At 41.7% G+C, this 19726-nt stretch overlaps 1 protein-coding gene and 1 long non-coding RNA gene across 2 annotated transcripts; one reads left to right on the top strand and one right to left on the bottom strand.

Moving 5' to 3' along the window:
* Nucleotides 1-37: 37 nt before the first annotated feature.
* On the bottom strand, nucleotides 38-16026 carry gigyf1a (GRB10 interacting GYF protein 1a). Its single transcript, XM_088346637.1, has 26 exons — nucleotides 15799-16026; nucleotides 11199-11843; nucleotides 11073-11134; nucleotides 10173-10302; nucleotides 9959-10054; nucleotides 9739-9856; nucleotides 9414-9522; nucleotides 9144-9343; nucleotides 8837-9066; nucleotides 8635-8752; nucleotides 8362-8547; nucleotides 8127-8266; nucleotides 7355-7520; nucleotides 6966-7267; nucleotides 6727-6827; nucleotides 6552-6652; nucleotides 6387-6460; nucleotides 6161-6307; nucleotides 5892-6080; nucleotides 5626-5828; nucleotides 5388-5542; nucleotides 5150-5313; nucleotides 5024-5068; nucleotides 4785-4929; nucleotides 1891-4518; nucleotides 38-1822 (listed from the first exon to the last, which is right to left on the bottom strand). The coding sequence occupies exons 3-25, from the start codon at nucleotides 11105-11107 to the stop codon at nucleotides 4451-4453; spliced, it is 3222 nt and encodes a 1073-aa protein (XP_088202763.1). The 5' UTR covers nucleotides 11108-11134; nucleotides 11199-11843; nucleotides 15799-16026; the 3' UTR covers nucleotides 38-1822; nucleotides 1891-4450.
* On the top strand, nucleotides 1737-5607 carry LOC148356333 (uncharacterized). Its single transcript, XR_015851944.1, has 3 exons — nucleotides 1737-1875; nucleotides 5201-5293; nucleotides 5365-5607. It is a non-coding gene; the product is annotated as an uncharacterized LOC148356333 (long non-coding RNA).
* Nucleotides 16027-19726: the final 3700 nt, after the last annotated feature.

Genomic DNA, 19726 nt, shown 5'->3' with positions numbered 1-19726 from the left:
GACTCAGGCGCGTGATTTCGCAGAAAAAGAATAGCACTTCATTTACCACTAGTATTTATTTTGCTCTTCAAACAAAACAATTTTATTTACACTTTTTTCTGCTCCTCCGACGCCCGGAAAAATGAAAGTTATTGGAAGGAAAAAAATAATGCATTTACCAAGCAACATATGTAATGTGCCAAACTAGTAAGTAAACGTAGGTAACCTGCCGTAATTAGTATTACACTTAATAGAGGGAAACTAATACAAATAGAAGTCTAAATTCTGTCGATTGGAGATCCGTAGTGTGTGCAAAACCTTCACACAAATTAATAACTTCAATATTTATTTTGGAAGTATTGAGCCAATTACAACGCGGCAATTACATTGCTGGAATAATTCAACAAAGGTGATTCATATTTTCCACCTCTACACATCTCAAATAGTATACATAAATGTGTTTTGACGCTGTTAATAATTCAATATGTTAAAACGAGGTCATCCCACTCACATTGACGTTGGATCTCCAATTGACAAATACATGATTAAGCTTCAATTGTGGAGGCACATCAATCATATTGCTGCAAATGTTTATTTTTTTCCCCACCTTGATTGCTCGTTTAATAACTTTCTAAGACAAATAAAAATGGAGCTGAGCTGATTGATATCTACAACTTGGTAGTTTTCAGAAATGACAAAACTAGGTGATTAGATATGCATACATACAATTTAAAATACAGTACGTTTTGTCATAAAATTGTCAGCCCAATAAATCCCACTGTAACGATCCAAATATGAAACTGTGAGGGATGGGGTTTGATTTTCTAATTCAAAACAGGGAAAACAATTAATGTACAGCTAAATTATTATGCCACTTCCGTTATCCAATAGTTGAGCAGTAACCAAGTGTCAGAATGAGTAAAATCTAGAGAGGGAGATTTTTTTTTTTAAGAGTCATCCGAGTTTAATTGAACACCAATAGTTGTAAGCTCAAATAATGCAGGAAAAATATAAACGTTAGACAGGATCCAAAGGTTGTGTACATATTTGGAATCTTCAAAACCCTTAATCAAAATCAAGTGATCCGGTTTAATTTTGGCATTATCATCAAGTTGCTTAATGATATTTGGTCACAATGGTATCGTTCAACTCAGCTCCAAACAATACAGAATTGAGCACTTTTATTCGGTCTGCACTAGCAGCGGCTTAAAAAAAAAAATCTACACCTCACTAAAAGAAATATTGTCAAACCCCCGTAACCCCAAAAAACACATCAATCCAAAAATATATACATACGGGATGTTGAAAACTTGCTGCACACTTAACCAGATATACCTGGTACCTGTCAGATGTTGTGGGGTTTTACTCAGTTTATCAATAAAGTCCTTTCAGGCCTGGGCTGTACAATTAAGGCATGTTGAAGTGGGTGAAAATTAAAGCGAAATTCATGGGAATCAAAAGCACCACTTGTATGTACAATATTCACAAAGGCCCAATTGAACAGGCATGTATGTGTGTGTGCACGCGTTAACATTTTTAGTCTTTGTTTTATACAAATCTTCAGTCCAGCCAAAGCCCAGTCTGCAGAGCTTCCTAGTGGTTATCAACTTAAAACCAAACTGGCTTTTAGTCCGTGCCAACTTGAAAAGATCCTGCTGGTAAGTTGTGATCTACTTGGGCACAACCCATCCAAGGGGGTTGATGATAGCCGGAGCTTGCCGATAAATCCAACGGTCCTCATCTGTTTGGTATGTACAGGAAAACTGCAAAAGCTTCCAAATTCACCAGATGACTTTCATCAAGTTGTAAGACCATTGCTGCATGCAGAGGACACAGACTCGTGCTAGAGAAAAATAAACGGACATGAGTACATTAAGAAAGCGAGTGGTCAGCGAGGTAGGTGCATCTTACCAGTGCCATAAGCTTGAACAAGGAGTGGTTGTTTCAGAGCTCTCACGTCAACATCTTGTTGTAAAACGTCCTGCTGGAGCTATATAGTTGTTTCCAAATCCATTGCACCAGTCTTTACTCCAGGGAAAAAAAGTCTTTCAATTTCTTTTGTTATTCTTTAAAGAAAAAAATAATTCACTGACTTAAATGGCGCATCATGAGTTCTCCTTCATCTGGTCACAAGCTGGCTTGCAGCTTGCATGGAAAGGTGATTTAAAAAAAATATATGGTATAGGAGGCTCAAGTCTTTCAGTTGATTTTAGGATTTTTTTGCGACACCAACATCCTCTCGTTGTGCTCCCGTCCTCCCCCAAAAAGGTACCTCACAGCTTGAATTGAAGAAAAATAAAAAGTGCATAGGTGAGTTGGTTAGGGCAGGGTGAGTGCTGGCGAGGGCTAGAGACCCGTATTGCCTCTTAGTTCCTTCTCCGACTGGCGTTGCCCTGCACTCGATTTTGCTCACACGAACCCAACAAAAAAAAGATAAGAGGCCAACCTTGGGTTGCCCTGTTCTGCACTGCAGTCCTCACAATTGAACTTTAGTAGGCAATAAGTGTAGTTCATCTTTCTTCAAGCACACTGCTCAATGTTTATAATGGTAGAAGCACACTTGCAAACCCTGCCCATGTTACATGGGAAAAAAAAAAAAGAAATGAGGGGAAAATGCACCTACTGATATCCACGTGGTTTGTAAACGACCAAAGCTCCAGTATGGAATAGAAAAAGTCCTTTTTGTTTTCATTCTTAGTCACCATTTGTACGATCAGGATTGTAGAGGCAGTGTGTTAATCTGCATCTATACAGTTTTCTTCTCCTCCCCCAGTCTACTTGAAGAAAAAAAAATCTCCTCAAAGCTTTCTTGTAATTGGTTTCCATTTTTGAAATCTTCGGAGGAAATAAAATTCAGCACGGGTTTCTTGTCTTTTTTGGAATACATTCAATATTTTCTTAAGAAAGAAACAAACTTCACATGGCGAGAATGAAACCAAAAAAGTATCACAACTTAAGAAAACAATAAAACACACAACAAAAATAGCAGCCCCCAAGTGCTCGGTATCTTAGTCCAAATACTTTTTAAACTTTGTATATAATGTATATATTCATATATATTTCTTGTAAAAAAAACTCGTTATCAAATTGCAACAACAAACAAGTAACAATGCTAACCTCACATGCACCGCTTAGGTGTCGCAATTCTTTTTTTTCTCATTTCATTCACAAGTTCGAGCTCACAAAAGGCAACATCACACCCCAGCAACGTTTCAATGGTTCGCGCCCAGACTTAACTGGAAACATAAATGATATATTCATATATTTATAAAACATTTGACATACACTGTGCTGAGCACTGACACAGATCACACTCACTCTGAAAAAGAGCTAATGTCTCAATGGCCACGCACCCGAATCAAAGTTCTTAGGCACAAATGTGCATTCATACACAAAAAAGCACATTATTGAAAATGAGTACCTGTAGTCTTGACTCATTTCTTTCAACAGTAAATAAACAATCTTGCACGTATACACACACCGATCCGCAATCTCCGTCACCTGTGTTTCTCGATAATTTTCATAAACAACCGAGGGAGTTCATCACTTAAATGGGAAGAAAGAGCTGCTATGAGAAAGGATGTGTTGTGCAATTGCCCTTCTCTAACTCCACACACTCACAAACATCAAAAGTACAAACAAAAAAAGTTTTTTTTTTAAAAAAAGGACAAAACAATTTATGAATGGCCACGTTTGACTCACAAATATTGGGAAGCAACTTAAAAAAATACATTGTGCACAAATGACAAGAACCAATCACACATCAGTCGAAAACACACTTTCACAAAAATATCCACTTCTAGGACTACCCCCCCTGTTTTTGTTTTTGTTTTTTTTAGGCAAGTGCAAATCTTCAAGTTTTTATAATCCACTTTTCCATAGCTTTACTTTTTATATAAATGTAAAAAAATGCAAAACAGAAATATCAACAGTGTTTGTCTTTTGAGAAAAAGGATTTGCTCGCAACTTAAAGGTCCCCGACTTTGAAACACTAACCTCTCACACTTTTCGCCAAATAAGCCTTTGATAACACTTCCAGTTGTTACGCACACATACTGGCATGCACGCTGATTTGGAGCACACACACTCATCGCACACACGCACAGAGTACACAAAAGAAATATTCAAATCCCATCTCAATAAAGTGCATTAGTTCATTATAAGGTGCTTAAAATGTTGAGTGCCAGAGGATACCCCCATGTTTCTTTGAAACGTATGGCTCCACCCCATCCCCTGTGCCCCCCCAATTCCCCCTGCTCAACTGCTGCAGCAGCGAGCCCCTTTTTATCCCACAACCACCAGAGGAGTGGCTCCCACAATCTCCATTCCGACCACCTCGTACCTCCTCTTAGGGCTGCTTTCCTTCCCCAGTCCCCCCTGGATTCCCCTAGCAGTGCACATTCGTCATCAGGTTTGTCTGATTAAAAGACAAGAAGGCCTCAGGTAGCTATTGCTGCTGCGCTGCATCACATCAGTAATCCTCCACCATCTCCAGCTCATTCAGGCTCAGACACTCGGCCGTATTATGGAATGAGTAGCCTGCAGGCGGGAAAGGCATAAAAAGAGTACTGGCTTGTCAAAATTATTGCATTCAAAATAGGGATGGAATAATATTGAAACATCAAATATGTGGCATGATGACAATATATTTATGTGAAAATGTATCAAAATTGAGACTAGTGAAGGTGAATACAATAAATATAAGTTTTTATGTTTCCATTAAACATGGAGTTTGAGGATATAATATCCAATAATACATTTACACATCCTTCAGGCGAAAGCAGAGTAGAAGTGAGATAACATACCTAAGATGCTGGGATCAGAGTGCAGCATCATGGGTGTTTTTTTTTTCATCTTCCCTCCTTGGTTGTCATAGAAACCAGTCTTGCCCATATGATTGGCCTGAAACATAGACTGCAGGGTGCTTGCGTTCATACCTCGCATTGTGTCCTGTGAAGAAGGGGGGGCTCAAATCAACATGAGCAATAAACCTAACAAAACGACAAGGAGACACTCCGGAAAAAGTTTCAGCCTCTTTATTTACCTGTAGAGGGAAGTTCATGTTCAGGCCAGCCACTTCCTTTGATAGCTGAAACAAATTGGAAAAAATAAAAATTATACTTGCGTACCTTAGAGAAGATAATCATATTTGATATGATCTAAAATTGACCTGCTGCTGCTGTCTTTGTTGGTTGGCTTTCTGTTTGGCACGTCGCTCCAGAAACTGTTTGGCAAACTCTTTGGCTTCTACAGTGTCTCCCAAGTAGGATCGGATGAAGTCCCACACTGCATGGGGAGACTCCACCTCCTTCAGGTAGGCCACAATCGTAGCAACTGTAATGACAGAACCATTGTTTTGCATTTAGTTTCCTGTCCTTCTGTCAGACTCAAAAAGGGAGCAATTGTACCATCCAGGGAAGAGGAATTGCTGGCAGAGGTATTGAGCGCATGCAGCATCTGCTCACACCAGGTGGTGAAGCCATCCTGGGGTTTCATGCCCTGCAACAGCTTCAGCAGCTTCTCCTCCTCATCTGTGCGCTTACGACGCATCATGTACTGCTCACTAGAGAAAGCCCCACACACATACACAGGTTCAAGTTGATGCTTTACGAACGGAAATTGTGGAAATGAAAGAAACACAGGTACCTGAGTGATGGGCTGCTGCGACTGTTCTTTAAACCCAAGTTGTTGTTCCCATTGCCACGCAAGCTGGCCTGGTTCTTCACAGCCTCTTCCCACATGCCCATGCCGCTACTTTTGGCCTCCATTCCACCAGGACCTCCCCAGATGCCAATTCCATCCCCCCATTGGCTGCCCATGCCAGAATTTCCCATTGACATGCCAGAGTGCTAGAAAGACAAATGTAAGATTTAATCCTCATGCTGAATCCGATTTTCGTTTTCTGATCCTACCCGCTCCCTCTGCTGCTGGACTCTTTGCTGCTGCTTCAGAAGTCTTTCTGTTTCCTGCATCTCAAGCAGGGACAGGTGCTTCCCTGTTTTCGAGAGCCCAGACGAAGAAGCCCCACTCCAACTGGAGCCACCAGCCACTGGCCCTTGCTGCGGGGCCTGCTGTAGTAATTTCAAAAGCATTTCATGGTGCTGGCGGAAAAAAAACACAGCAAACCCGTTATGTTCGTAAAGGTCAGAGAAGGAATGAGGGACAAAAAAAAAAATCTCACCTGCTTGCGTCTGTACAGTTCCTCGTCCTCCCTTCTCTTTTGCTCCTCCTGCTGCCGCCTTTTCTCTTCCCTCCTCTTCCGCTGCTGCTGCTGCTCCTCCTCATCACGCTTCGCCCTGAGTTCAGCGTCTCGCCTCTCCTGCTGGAGCTGCAGATAGATGCATTGAAAACATGGCAGAAACCCAAAAGGGACCATAACCAAATCCTTTTAACAGCACAAGTCAAACCTTTTGAAGCTGTTCCAGAGTTGGACCCTGAGTAGAGGGATTCATTGTTATGTCCCAAAGACTGGCTTCACCCCCTACGGAAACGTAAAAGAAGCATATTAAAAGCATTTCTTTATTCACATTTTGTGTGTCATTTTTGTTTCCTGGTTGCACATAATAGCACACCTGACGGTTGTGAAGCTGAGGTATGCATGTCCCACATGGACCCTGTATCTGGCACTGACATCGACCGGTTAATCGAAGGCATCATACCCTGCTCACTGCACCTGTAAGTTGCAAAGCCGAATACTGGATACAAATGCACCAAAGCCTTTGTACTCTGAGGGATGTCAGCACTCACCTGTTAATGAGCTGGAATAACTGCTGCTGTTGGAGTTGCTGATAAAGAGCTGCCGCTGCCAGCTCCTGTTGTTTTTTCAGACGTTCCTGGTCCAGGTTTCCCTGAAGAAATGGACGGAAACTACCATAAGCGGCGAGCCTTGACTAACACATCACAAACAATCTCCAATTACACACAGTGACAAAAATTTTTTTTGGCATGCAGACGTCCATTCATTTTACAATATGAAAATCTGTTACCGTGGTCTGTCTATCCATCTTCCCTCCCTTCTGCATCCACCCAATCCCATCGTTCATGTTGGCTGAGCTTTGACCCACAATCCCGGTGGGCACACGGGTGGACTGCGGGCGCTGTGTGGGTGGGGGCTGTCTCACCAGCAGGGGTGGCGGGGAAGGGCCGGGGGCGAAGGGCACACGGCCCCACATCTTGATGACATCGCCAAGGGGTTGGAAACCCTCGTCACAGCCCCGCTTAACCAAGAGGGTCATAGTGAAATACCCTGCTTGGAACCACTCGCACATCTCCACTGTGGTAAATGGACCTGAGTAGAAGGCAAGACACTGTTATCATTACCATGGTGGTATACCAACCAATCGTCGCCTGGATTAAACCACGTCCGATTCAATACCCTGAATCTCTCCCTGTGGGTCCTTATAGAACCATTTCATGGCAGCCTCATGTGACAGAGGCAGAGCGGCTGCAGTGTTTCTGCTTTCTTGCTGCTGTAGTGCTTGTGTGAAGCATTCCTCTTCTAAAGAAGTGTCCTGCAGCGATGCCACCATCTTCTCAGCCTCCTGAACACATGCACACAAAATAACATAAAGTGCCACTCCATCACTTTTTTTCTTTATTAATCAGAAGTTGTTCTTCTGATTAATAATTAGAATTACACAATTCTGTTGAAAAACATTAATTGCCAATTTTCTCCTCTCTTGACTGCCAACACTGGCTTGACGTGTAACAGGGACCCAGTGCATGTCACACGCCATGACTTGCTATTGTTGCCCAGAAACTGTGCCATTAACCCTAAATGCTCATTAAGGATGGAAAATAAACGCCACTGGCTGCAGTTGCAGTAAAAAAAAAAATATTGTGTCCTTGTACTGGTTTGGGCATTGCTGGAGAATGTAAAAGTAGGCAAAAAACGTTTAAATTTGCAAATTAAATAAATGAATCACCCAACCTACACTGCTTCAGCTGTTGATTGGTTATCTCCTCGGCGTCACTAGAATGCTAAATGGCTTTTTTAATGTCCTGACAGTAAATGTTCAAATTCCAACTTGATTTATATACCACATACAAACGAATTAGAAGACAGAGTTTAGGACTAGTGGGCACACAACGAAAACATAATTGCAATGCTAAAGGACATTTTTAAGTGGTGATTAAATAATACACACCTGTTGCAGGTGTTTCATGCCCTCATCATCCTCAGCATCTCCACCTCCTGATGGAGGAAGAAGGGTAGCAGCAGAAGATGGCGGGGGTGGAGGCAGCACTGAGGAAGAGGCAGTGTTTGGGCTCACCTGGTTCTTGGATCCTAAGAACAGAGACAGATCTTATCCACAAATTTAAGATGAGGGAGATAACAATATTTACATCGACTGCCATGTGTTTGAGCATGTAGCCTTGTACCTTCACTTGGCAGGCTACTTTCTGTTAAAGGGCGGCTGTTGCTGAGTTTAGCCGTTTCTGCAGTTGGGCCGCCGACAATGGGATGGGACTCCGGGGATGGAGGGGCACAATGGGCAGGAGGAGATGAGGAAGAAATCTCTGGCTTTGCCTCTGCATCAATTGCAGCTGATGATGTTTCTTTACTCACTGAACAAAAGAGGAAAATAAAATTAACCACAACCAATGGAATGCAGGTAATATGTTAAAAGAAATCTCTGGATAGGATTAACAAACCTTTGTCTTTATCCTCATCACCAGTGTTCTTCTCTACCTCAGGAGGACTCTCCTCTTCATCTTCCTCAATGCCTTTGAACTCCAAATCCTCCTCCAGGATTGTCTCCTTGCCACCCTTCTGGAAAGGACAGGAAACAACTGTAGGGGCCTTTCTCAATGCAACCATGAGAACAAAAAAATATAAATGTTAGCCAACACTGACTTTCATAGGCATGAAGGCGCCAGAAGAGTCAAATGTTCCCATTCCCCCATCCTCCTCGTCCATGCACCACTCAGGCAGTCCATCCCTCTCATCCTCCGGCCCCTCACTGCCAGCACGCCTGCGACTACCGCCAGAGTTTTCAGAGCCTCCGAAATCAAAGTCGAACTTGCGACGTCGACTGTCGCTTGGACCAGCATGATCCCGCCAGCCTGCTGAGCGGGGACCACCATCTGCCAAAAGAGTATCTCCATTTAAGCAGGGAAACGAATAAAGGAAGTACAACACAATAAAGAAAGTTTCATCACACCATCTCTGCGGTGTCCAGCAACTCTCCAATTGCTTCCCGGCTCGCCCTCTTCGCCTTCCTGCTCCTCCCGGAGGGTGCGCCAGTTTTCACTGTCAGCCCTTGTGTAGTCCTTCCTCCCGGAGGCCCCGGGACCTGCAGACTCTTCAAAGCCAGGGCGGCCAACATCCCGCCGGAGAGGCTTTTCAAAACGACGTTCGCCCCTAAACAAAAAAATCTGATCGCTATATCAAATGAATAAAACAGGATGCCTAATGACTTTTTTTTTTTTACCGGTCATCCCAGCTCTGGCTACGGTGTATCTCTCTGGAGCCTCGACCAAACCCCACTTCCGCGTCTTCAATACTTCTTTGGTAGAAACCACCTTCACCACGGCCCCGGCCTTTTAACATACACAAAAGTTCACACAGAAGTGTGTGCGGCTTAAAAAAAGAAGGTCAATTGAAGAAAAAAAGAAAGCAATTGAAGAGAAGACCATTTCCCCAAACAACTAGAGTTACAGCAAAGGTTACAGCAAAGCACATGACCTGGAGCACTTATTTGGTGTTGCCAAACCATGTTCCATTATTCTGTACTTGTTCAAAGGGGGAATTCTTACCTCTGCTGCCTCGTGTTGCACCCCGTCCTCGGGCCGCTCCAGCTGGGGCAGCTCCACCCACCCCCTTGCCCATGAGGCGCAGTACAGCCACACTATTCACAGACATGGAGAAGTTTCTCTGCGAGAGGGGAAGTAGGGGGAGGAAATGTGAGGAATGTCAACCAATGGAAAAGCTCACTCTTGCACGTGATAGTGTTTTTTTTTTTGTTAAAAGGCTAACCTGCTCCTCCTCAGTGAGAGGCACCAGTGCCAGTGGCTGCATGGGCTCATCCTGCAGGATAGCAGCAAATTCCTTATCCTGCATGTCCTCTGGAACCTAAGAGAAACAACACCGCAGCCTTGAGGGAACATACCAACTGACGACTCCGGAGCATACCAAGACCATTACGGGGAAAGAGTCTAAGGTTTGCAGATCTGCGAGTGGCGCAACCTACCTTGTTGTCTTCGATATAAAGTGCTAACATCTCCTCTCGGCCGTAGCGATAGTCGGCCAGCTTGTACTTTGGCATGGCAGGGGAAGGAGGGGGGGATGTCACACTCCCCCCACTGGACAGTGCACGGAGCCTGGGACAGACAGAAAAACATTTACATTAATTTGTAGTGTCACAATAAACAGCATCTTCATTAAATAAGGGGGGAAGTGCTATCATACAAGTGAAAATGTGTATTCAAAAAAATGACCTCGCATTCAAAAACTGTGCACTCCCACCAACATCACTGACCCCACATTCTGTGAGAAATGAACCGTCAGTCTCACACGGAATGCGCTCTGGTAGTACATTAGCTCTCCCATTTGATGTTAGTAAAAGCGCTGGCTTCCAAGCCTGGGAGCTGAACAATGGCTCCATTCACTCTCAGAGGAACGTTATTGACTCACAGGCACACATCTAAACCATATGTACCTCTGAGAAGTGGCGGGTGTCTTGTTAGTGAGAAAGTGCAAAGCCAATTTGGTAAAAACATATCATATCCCATGAAAACAAGTCATTGCTCATATGGCATATTGGGATGTCTTTGATTTCTAAAAACAAGAGGGGAGCAAAAAGCTCTGGCAAATAACTGAAAGCATGCAGAGATATATCCACCCCCCCGACCACGAACCAAAAACGTTTGGTACAGTCCCGGTCTGTTGGCAATGGACTGTGACCAAATGGCAGGCGGCAACGCCCATTAACAACACAAACATTCATTTGTGAGTAGGCTGAGGGTAAAAGGGGAAGTGACGCTGCCTCTATCATAGCTTGAATTGAATCCATGCGGTTTTGTTCTTTAACAGTCATAACTACTAGCGCCTCCATTACAGTACTCCGAAGCGTATTTGAGCAATCTCTCACCATTCTGGGCCGAAGTTGAGAGTCTCAGCAGTCATATTCCTCGAGTCCGCACAAGTGAGTATCTGAAGAGAAATTTGTGTCATCACATGTTCACATTGTTAACACATTTACAACATGAAATCTTACCCTGTCCAGAGATATCGGAGCAGGCTGGACTGGGCAGGACCAGGCTAGGTTTTAGTTAGGCTTGGGTGTCTAAAAGGCTGAGTGGTGCTTAAGCTGTGGTTTTGGGGGTGCCCCCCCTCCCTTACCCTCAAAAAATACACATCGACAAGAATAGCTGCCAGTTGTAGGTGCTTGAAGGGTACCAGGTTGTCAGTCCGTGCTTGCAAACGAAAGACTTTGACAACAGACTGGAGAATGGAAGCTCCTGCTACTCACAGCTGGTTGTAAAACTTGAAGAAAAAAAAGGAACTTTGGAAATTATCGACTGAACAAAAATACAGAAATTAGCGTTCCCGCTATACCTTTTTAGTTTAGTATTTACAGCAGTTAGATCTCAGATTTGCATTGGTAACCTGAACCATTTTTTTTTTTTTTTTTTTTTTCAAAAAAACAGGAAGGAACTTTTAAAAAGTCACAGCTGACGAAAACAAAACTGGCTGCTGGAATAGCCGCTGAGAGCAAACTCGACCTGCACTCTTCTTTTCTGTGCTGGCTCTCTTCTCCTTCCCTTTTCTTGGAGCAGATCTTGCTTGCTCGCTAAAATGTGAAGTGCCGGAGACTCTCCTGGTAATGCCTAGACTTCCTGTCCCCTTTTCCTCCTTGCCACTAGAAGAAAATAAAAGAAAACAATTACGCATTAATATTAGTTTGCCTATAACAAAAAATATGATTGTAAGACTGGTGACGTGGTTCGCAGCAGTTAATCTATCATATCACTCAAGCTGGGGAAAAAAAAGATATCGCTTTAAATATATGAGCTTGCCAATTATTCTTCACAGAGTTGTAAATTAAATTGACAAAACCATATAGCTACTTTCAAAAAACGTGGTTACTTTTCAGGAAGTACATTTTACCAAATGAGCTATTTTACAATCTGAAATAAAAAACAGACATAACATAGCTTTTCTAAGGCACACAACCTTTCTTGTGATAATCTCTAGTAGTACCATTTTATTAACTTTGCTGATAGAGCAAAGTTACCATGATAGAGCAGTTACATGATAGTACCATGAGAAGGACTATGAACCCTAGAAGTTATTTGCTATTGTGGTTGTATATGTTGTTTAAGTATAAGTCACCCTTGCTAAGAAATTTGCTTTTAACAAATTAGGGCAGGGCAATAAAGCCAAATCATGTTGATTAAATTGTCTTTTTGAGAATTGAAAATTTGAATTTTTTCTACATCCTGAAATCAAGAGTCGAATTTTGAGAGTTTGCACACAGTAAAAGGGTATCAGTAAAGTAAGCTTTAAGCATAAGCTCTATTTTTGTGCAAGTTTTGAGTGCCATGTTTGCATTTAACAAAATCTTGCCTGAAAATATCGCGCATGATCCATTTAAATTTAATAAATGAATTCCTATGAGCGGTTTATTAGGTTAAAAATTTTAAGAGTCAAGACTAACCAATAAGAATCGCAATTTTATTTTTGTACTATCTTGCCAAGTCCTACAGTAAATGAGGAAAACATTTTTTCGGTTATTATATACATTATATGGTTTCAAACTTCAGAAAGGATACACTTTTCAACATATTGAGTTTGTGCAAAGTATGCATTGTTTTTTTTTTAAATTGAAACACATCAGCCAGTATGACTACCCCGCAAAACTAAAAATACACGCCGCCTCTTTTGGTAATGTATGTTCAAAACCCCATTTTTTTCCATTAATGGACCGTTTATATCAAGGGTGCACTAATAAACGAGCTACTAAGTCAAAATAATCTACTCACCACCAAAATATGAAAACCGTTGAATCATTATACAAATGTTTGAGGTTCATTTGCCTGTTCTTTAATTGCACTAATTAAAATGAATGAATAATCAAGGTCCGTGTGCATTAAAAAAATCGTAATTTGTTAAATGGAATGCTAACAATATTTTTCAACGCAAGGATAAATAAATCGAATGTGATTACCAGGTAATCCAAATAAAATTCATCAATCAAAGTGACAACAGCAAGATTCAAGTAATCCTTTTTTTCCCATGGCGTCTTTTTGTCAAATGATGCCCTTGCAAATATTGTATCAATGTACTGTTGACATACTGCAGGTGATCCCTAGATGGCAGTGCCACAATATACAAAGCACTGAATAAACTATCTTATGATCGACCAGTTATACTTTTGTGACTGGCCGGAAGATTGGAATAGAATTAATGAGCACCCCTGGCGAACATTGAAGACATTGTCAACATTTGATAAATGCACAAAAATAAAGGACAAATAACAAAAATGTTGAAGTGTTTTTCACCATTCTAGACAGTTTGCATCGTAAATAATCCACAAATAAAGGCACAAAAATAAGAGACCAATGTTTTTTTTCATATAACAGCGGTGTTAAGCGTTTTAAAAAGGAAACTTTGGGGAATATATGTAAGTAAATTAATATGTAAAAGCACACTTCATACAACTAATACAACTTATTAGAGCTGAGATGTTACACTGCATAACGAAAAAGGGACAACAAAAGGTTAGTCGAAAGTAGTGAGGGGGTCAGCAACCTGTTGCTCTCGAGCAACATGTGGCTCTCTAGTTTTGCCCTTTTGGATCCCAGGAACATTTTGAGATCTATTTTAAAATGGAAAAAGGGGAGGGAAATCAGTTTTTATTTTGTGATGGTTTCTATAGAGGACAAAAATGAAAAATTCTTAACATTTCCATAATTTAAAGAATATGAAACATAAGACAAATGTCTAATTCTTTTTACTCTGAATTTAAACATTGGTTTATATACGTTTTTTATCACTGAGGGGTGGTGAATAATACACAATTTCACTTTAGACCACAGATGTCAAACTCAGATCAAGACTTATTGTTCTGAGGTGGGTCAGATCAGTCAAATAATAACTCTGAATGCTAAGCTTTATTTTTAGTATTATGCATTATCATCTAACCTTCATTAATCAAAAACCATAAATGTTATAATCACAGATGACAATGGATCTTTATTAAACACAGCACATTTACTCACAAACAATGGAGAAATACGGATTAATGTTGAGCATTGAATTTGTTGACTTGTATTTTAACAGTTGAGTGAATGTAGTTTCCGAACAGCTCACCCACTCTCAATGCGATACAAACTCAAAACTGACCTTAAGCGGACGGAGAGAACATTTGGTTTGTATATACTGTATTATAAAATAAATCATATGTTTTATATAAATTGACAGAGAGAATAGTTTATTTTATTGACATACTGTACTCAGATATCTATGACAGACCGCATTAAATCATTGACCAGCTGTAGGTTTCTTGTGCGTGCTTAAGCACTTTCTGGATAAGTTTCATCATATTACCTATGTATTCTTTCATTTATGTTAGCTATGTTTTGTGTAGTTACCAAATGCTAAATGTATTGCATATTGGTCATCCTGGAAAGGGGGTTAACACTTGTGAGGCCACTTTCCAAATATTCTGATTTGCCTCGAGCTGAGGTTTTGTTTTTCCCCCTTGCCCGCATGTTGGTTTAGGATCCAGGGATGGTGTAAGTGTAACTTGTGCAGAACTAGGGGATATTTTGTGATTAAGGGTTTTACAAGGGCAGCGGAGTGGTTAGCGCGTGTGCGGCAGAGTTCTGAGGTCATGGGTTCAGCTACCGGACTTCCTGTGTGGAGTTTGTATGTTCTCCCCGTGCTTGCGTGGGTTTCCTCCGGGCACTACGGATTCCTCCCACATTCCAAAAACATGCATTTCAGGTGAATTGGCCGGTCCAAATTGTCCCTAGTTGTGAATGAGCGAGTTAGTCGTCTGTCCCTGTGAGCCTTGCAATTGGCTGGCAACCAGTTCAGGGTGTCCCCTGCCCGAAGATAGATGGGATGGGCTCCAGCACCTCCCGCGACCCTACTGAGGATAAGCGGTGCAGATAATGGATGGATGGGTTTTACAAATAAATGTGACCTGACTTAGCTTACATTGATGCACAGCTGCATTGCAACACACGACGTTCTTTGCAATAGTTCGGTTCTACCTTTATAAACTGGTCCAAATCTCACAAACTGTATGAAAATAAACGTGTTTACCAACTGGAAATTCATATTTAAAGATATTTAAAGGAAATAATAGCACGACTTGCCGATTTTTCTGGCTGGTGGACCTCAAATAGTTAATAGCGGAAAAAGAAAAAGCTAGCAGCAGCGCCCGGTAAATAATTACAAATGCACGTTAGTGAATAATATTTATTGCAGGCAACATTAAATAATCTGAGGTGTTTTATGCACGTTTGTGCGACGTCCGCAGCCCAGCAGCGTCGAAAGGAGCTTCGACGTTCTGGCCGAGGCCTCCGAGCTTCAAATGACACCAACAGCAATGGTGGCAGAAAATGGGGGGCGGAGTATCGTTCTCTTCGGGCCTACTCGTACACAAGCTCAGCACAAACACGCCATGGCATGCAAAGTCCACAATGATGGTGACGGAAAAGCAGAAAAATACAGGATAGGGGAAACGAGTCCACAAATAGAGAAAGAAAACCGAGCGACGCCATGTTAGCGCGGCTGCTAATACTAGCTAACTAGCTAGCAGGCGATGAGGAACCAGCAATACTACGAGCGCGGCGGCAGCTTACCTTCGCTTGTTTGGAAACACAAGCAGCGGCCGGGCTGCGTCGTCTACAGCCCGACTATTGAACGCGTCGCCCTCCGAACATTCGTTAACGCGTTCGTTCGACACGATGCTATTCCCGGGAAGTCGAGCTCCGTGGCCACAAAGTCGTAGTTTTGTTCTTTCTTGCCTTCCTCCAACGGTCGCATCAGTCTATGCGCGTGCGTGTGTACGTGAGTGTATGTGCGCGCGCTGCCTGCTAGTCTTGTTGTTTGTGTTTCGGAAACATGGCCGTCCTCGCGATACCACGTGACGACACACCGACAACCAGCGAGCCAATCAGAGGTAGCGGGGAGTGAAGGGGAATTACGGCCTTTTTTTTAAAGAACTGGCTTTTTTAGCTCGGCTCCTAAAAGCTTTTTCAGGCTTTTGTTATTATTATAAACAGGGTTGGGTAGGGTTACTTTAACTGGATTACTTTCAATTACTTTTGGATTACTCCAATACCAAATATGCAAATAAAAGACAAAAGAAACTAAATATGAATACAATTACTAAATTTTGTGCAGGCTTGGGGAGTAACGGAATACACGGAACGGCAAAAATGATGTTGGCGAGCTGTTTGGATTTATTTTCATTTTGTTTCTGTCGCATTTTATGTTCGTTTTGCCGGAGATCATAGAGATCAAAGCCAGGAGAGAAAACTTACAACGTGTTGTGAGTCATCATTTTATTCATATTTAGTTTCTTTTGTCTTTTATTAGCATATTTGGTATTGGAGTAATTCAAAAGTAATTAAAAGTAATCCAGTTAAAGTAACCCTACCCACCCCTGATTATAAGGTTTAATGAAACATTATGAACCAAAATGAATTCATTTTTTAAATGTATTGTGCAACCAGATGGCAATAGTCTTTATTGTTTCAATATTCTTTTCCGTGTTTAAACCTTTAAATTGTTCATACTAAGCAAATAACACGCAGTTGACGTAACCCATATTGTCGGTGGCGCAGTGGTTAGCGCGTCCGCGGCACAGTTTTGAGGTCATGAGATCAAACCTTCCTGTGTGGAGTTTGCATGTTCTCCGTGCTTGCGTGGGTTTCTTCCGGGCACTCCGGCTTCCTCCCACATTCCAAAAACATGCATGTCAGGTTAATTGGCCGGTCCAAATTGTCCCTGGATGTGAATGAGCGAGTGAGTTGTCTCTGCGACTGGCCGGCAACTAGTTCAGAGTGTCCCCTGCCCACTGCCCGAAGATGGCTGGGATGGGCTCTAGCACCCCCGCGACCCTACTGCGGATAAGCAGTGCAGAGAATGGATGAACAAATGCCTTTCAAGTGAGAAAGGATTCAGATTCAGAAAATACTTTATTGTCATTCTAGTACACGTGTATACAGAACGAAATGTCGATACATCTGACCCGCATAGTTTCCTTGAATGTACAGATATAAATAAAATGTTGTATTGAGTTGGAGTATTGAAGTACTAATAATATACTAAATAATCATGGCTATGTATAGTATTTTACAGTAGTGCAAAGAGTGCAAGAGGAGCAGCTAACCAGATGTGCAAAATGGGCAGTCAGGTAAACAGTAACAGGGAGGAAAGGAAAAGGGAGAGGGAGGAAAAGAGAAAGATAACTAAAGATAGATATACAAAGAGAGAAAAAAGGAGAAACACGTTGATAGAGAATGAGAGAGAAAACAACGGAGAGCAGAGATAAGAGCAATTAAGAGAGTGGGGAGAGAAATAGATAATAGAAATAGAGGAAACAAGCCAGACAGCAAGATGGAGAGAACACGAAAGAGATAAGGAAAGTTAGGGAAAGGGAGGAGAGAAAGAACAGAAAGATAGATAGACCGAAATTGAGAGAGATAAAAGAGAGAACAGGAGATACAAAGAGAGCGAGAACAGGGGAAAAAGGGAGATAGAGATAGGGAGAGAAAATAAAAAAGAAAAGAGAATGAGAAATGAAAACAGAAAGTGAGAGGGAAAAAGAGACAGAAATACAGAGAGAGTAGAAATGGAGATAAATAAAGATAGCAATGAGCAGATGAGAATAAAAAAGAACGAGAGACAGATAAAAAAAGAAAAGTATATTGTGAAAGATAAAGATAGACAAAGAAAGTGAGCGTTTCAATAGAGTCGGCGCATAAAGCCGTTTGTTCTAGAACGACCCAACACTGGTTGACAACGACTCCGCTCGAGTCAGTTGTTAAAAAACATTGGTTGTCCTTTTTATACTTCATTTTTTACCATTTATTTAAAAAGAAATAATGTGGTCGATCAAAGACGCTTTAGATGCTGAGGCAGAACTGTGGCAAACTATGAATGATAAACTCTTAGCTTGGAAGCTGGTTTCAAACATATATGTAACTGTTAAGTCTGTAGTAGCGATTTTTGGTCAACAGAGGGGGCTTGTGGGACATGCTTGTGTTGCTATAATTTCCAGAAAACATTGCGGAAGCTGATCAAAACACACAATAAAACTTAGTAGTTTTTTAACGTGTATTTTTTTTAAAATGTCATTAATTTAAAAAAATAAAAACTATCAAATAGATGTGCGATTTCAAAATACTTGAAAGGTTGAGAATGTCTTTATTTTACATAACATGAGCCTCACCTAGTCCTAGAGCAGGGGTGTGAAACTCATTTTAACTCGGGGGCCACACGATAGAACAAAGATTCTGTCGGGGGCCGGACTAGTAGATTAAAGAGAAAGAAAAAGAGAGATAAAGAAACAAGAAAAAAAAAAGGGGGGGGGTAGGAGAGAGGGCAGGACAAAGAAAGAGGGAGAGAGCATGAGAAACAAGAGATAAAAAGAGAAGTCGTGAGAGAGGGAAAAAGAAAGGGAGAGGAAGAAAGAAATCCAAAGAGAAATAGAAAGACAGAAGGAGAGAAAAGAGAAAAGAAAGCGCAAAGAGTAGGAAATGAGAAAGAGAAAAGGAAAAAAAGGAAATTAGAGCAAAGTAAGTTAAAAGGACACAGAGAGAGAGAGACAAAGAGCAACAAAGGAAGAGAAAGAAAGACACGGAGAGTGAAAGAGACAGAGAGTGGGAGAAAAGGGGTGGAAAAGAGAGAGTGAGGGAGAGAGAGAGAGAGAAATAAATACAAGCACAGTGTCTTTGTGAGAGGCACCTGGCTTTGGCAACATCAAGTGGACATATTTCAACCTGCAGCTTGTTTTTCTCTTGCGCTTCTCTGGTTGTTGTTTCGCGGGCCGGATTCAATCCCTTAGCTGGCCTGAGCTGGCCTGCGGGCCGCCTGTTTGGCACCTGTATCCTAGAGGGAGATTACATAATTGTCGGATGACCGCCATTTTGTTTCTACAGGTAACCAAACAAAAGCAAAGAACTGGCGAATGGCTGAAAATGGATAATATCTGAACTGTTAGTTTGTACGCTCTCGAGATTGCACAACCCAAGAAATATGAAGGCTTCACTCCTTCCCTAGATTACTTAAAATGTTTTATTTTATTGTGCGGGCTTTTCGATCACTTTAAGGTTGTCTGCTTCAATGAGTATAGTGAGTATATATGGTAATTTCTAACTACTTTCAAAGTAGAGCAGCACGGTGGAGCAGTGGTTTGCGCTTCGGCAGCACAGTTCTGATGTCATGAGATCGAACCCCCTGTGTGGAGTTTGCATGTTCTCCCTGTGCAAGTTTCCTCTTGGGCACTCCGGTTTCCTGCCACATTCCAAAAACATGCATGTCATGTTAATTGGCTGGTCCAAATGAAAGAGTGAGTTTTTTGTCTCTGTGTGCCCTGCGACTGGCTGGTAACCAGTTCAGGGTGTCCCCTGCCCACTGCCTGAAGATAGCTGGGATGGGCTCCAGCACCCCGCGACCCTACTGAGGATAAGCGGTGCAGATAATGGATAATGGATGGATACTTACACAGTAAAGCACTACTTTTATTGTAGTAAATCTTTAGTTATTCGGTAGTATTTTTGT

This window comes from Urocampus carinirostris, chromosome 11 (assembly GCF_059441175.1).
Source record: "Urocampus carinirostris isolate Australia breed hairy pipefish chromosome 11, RoL_Ucar_1.0, whole genome shotgun sequence".
NCBI lineage: Eukaryota > Metazoa > Chordata > Actinopteri > Syngnathiformes > Syngnathidae > Urocampus > Urocampus carinirostris.
Note: the sequence above shows the minus strand (reverse complement) of the source record. Positions and strands in the feature narration are given on the sequence as shown.

Bases quoted from the DNA above. Each gene is read 5' to 3' on its own strand.
- gigyf1a (XM_088346637.1), bottom strand. From the start codon at position 11,107: ATGACTGCTGAGACTCTCAACTTCGGCCCAGAATG. The intron at 8,753-8,836 runs GTCAGTGTTGGC...TGTCCTTTCCAG, and splicing joins GCGCCTTCATGCCTATGAAA to AAGGGTGGCAAGGAGACAAT. The intron at 6,308-6,386 runs GTTTGACTTGTG...ATCTATCTGCAG, and splicing joins CTCTGGAACAGCTTCAAAAG to CTCCAGCAGGAGAGGCGAGA.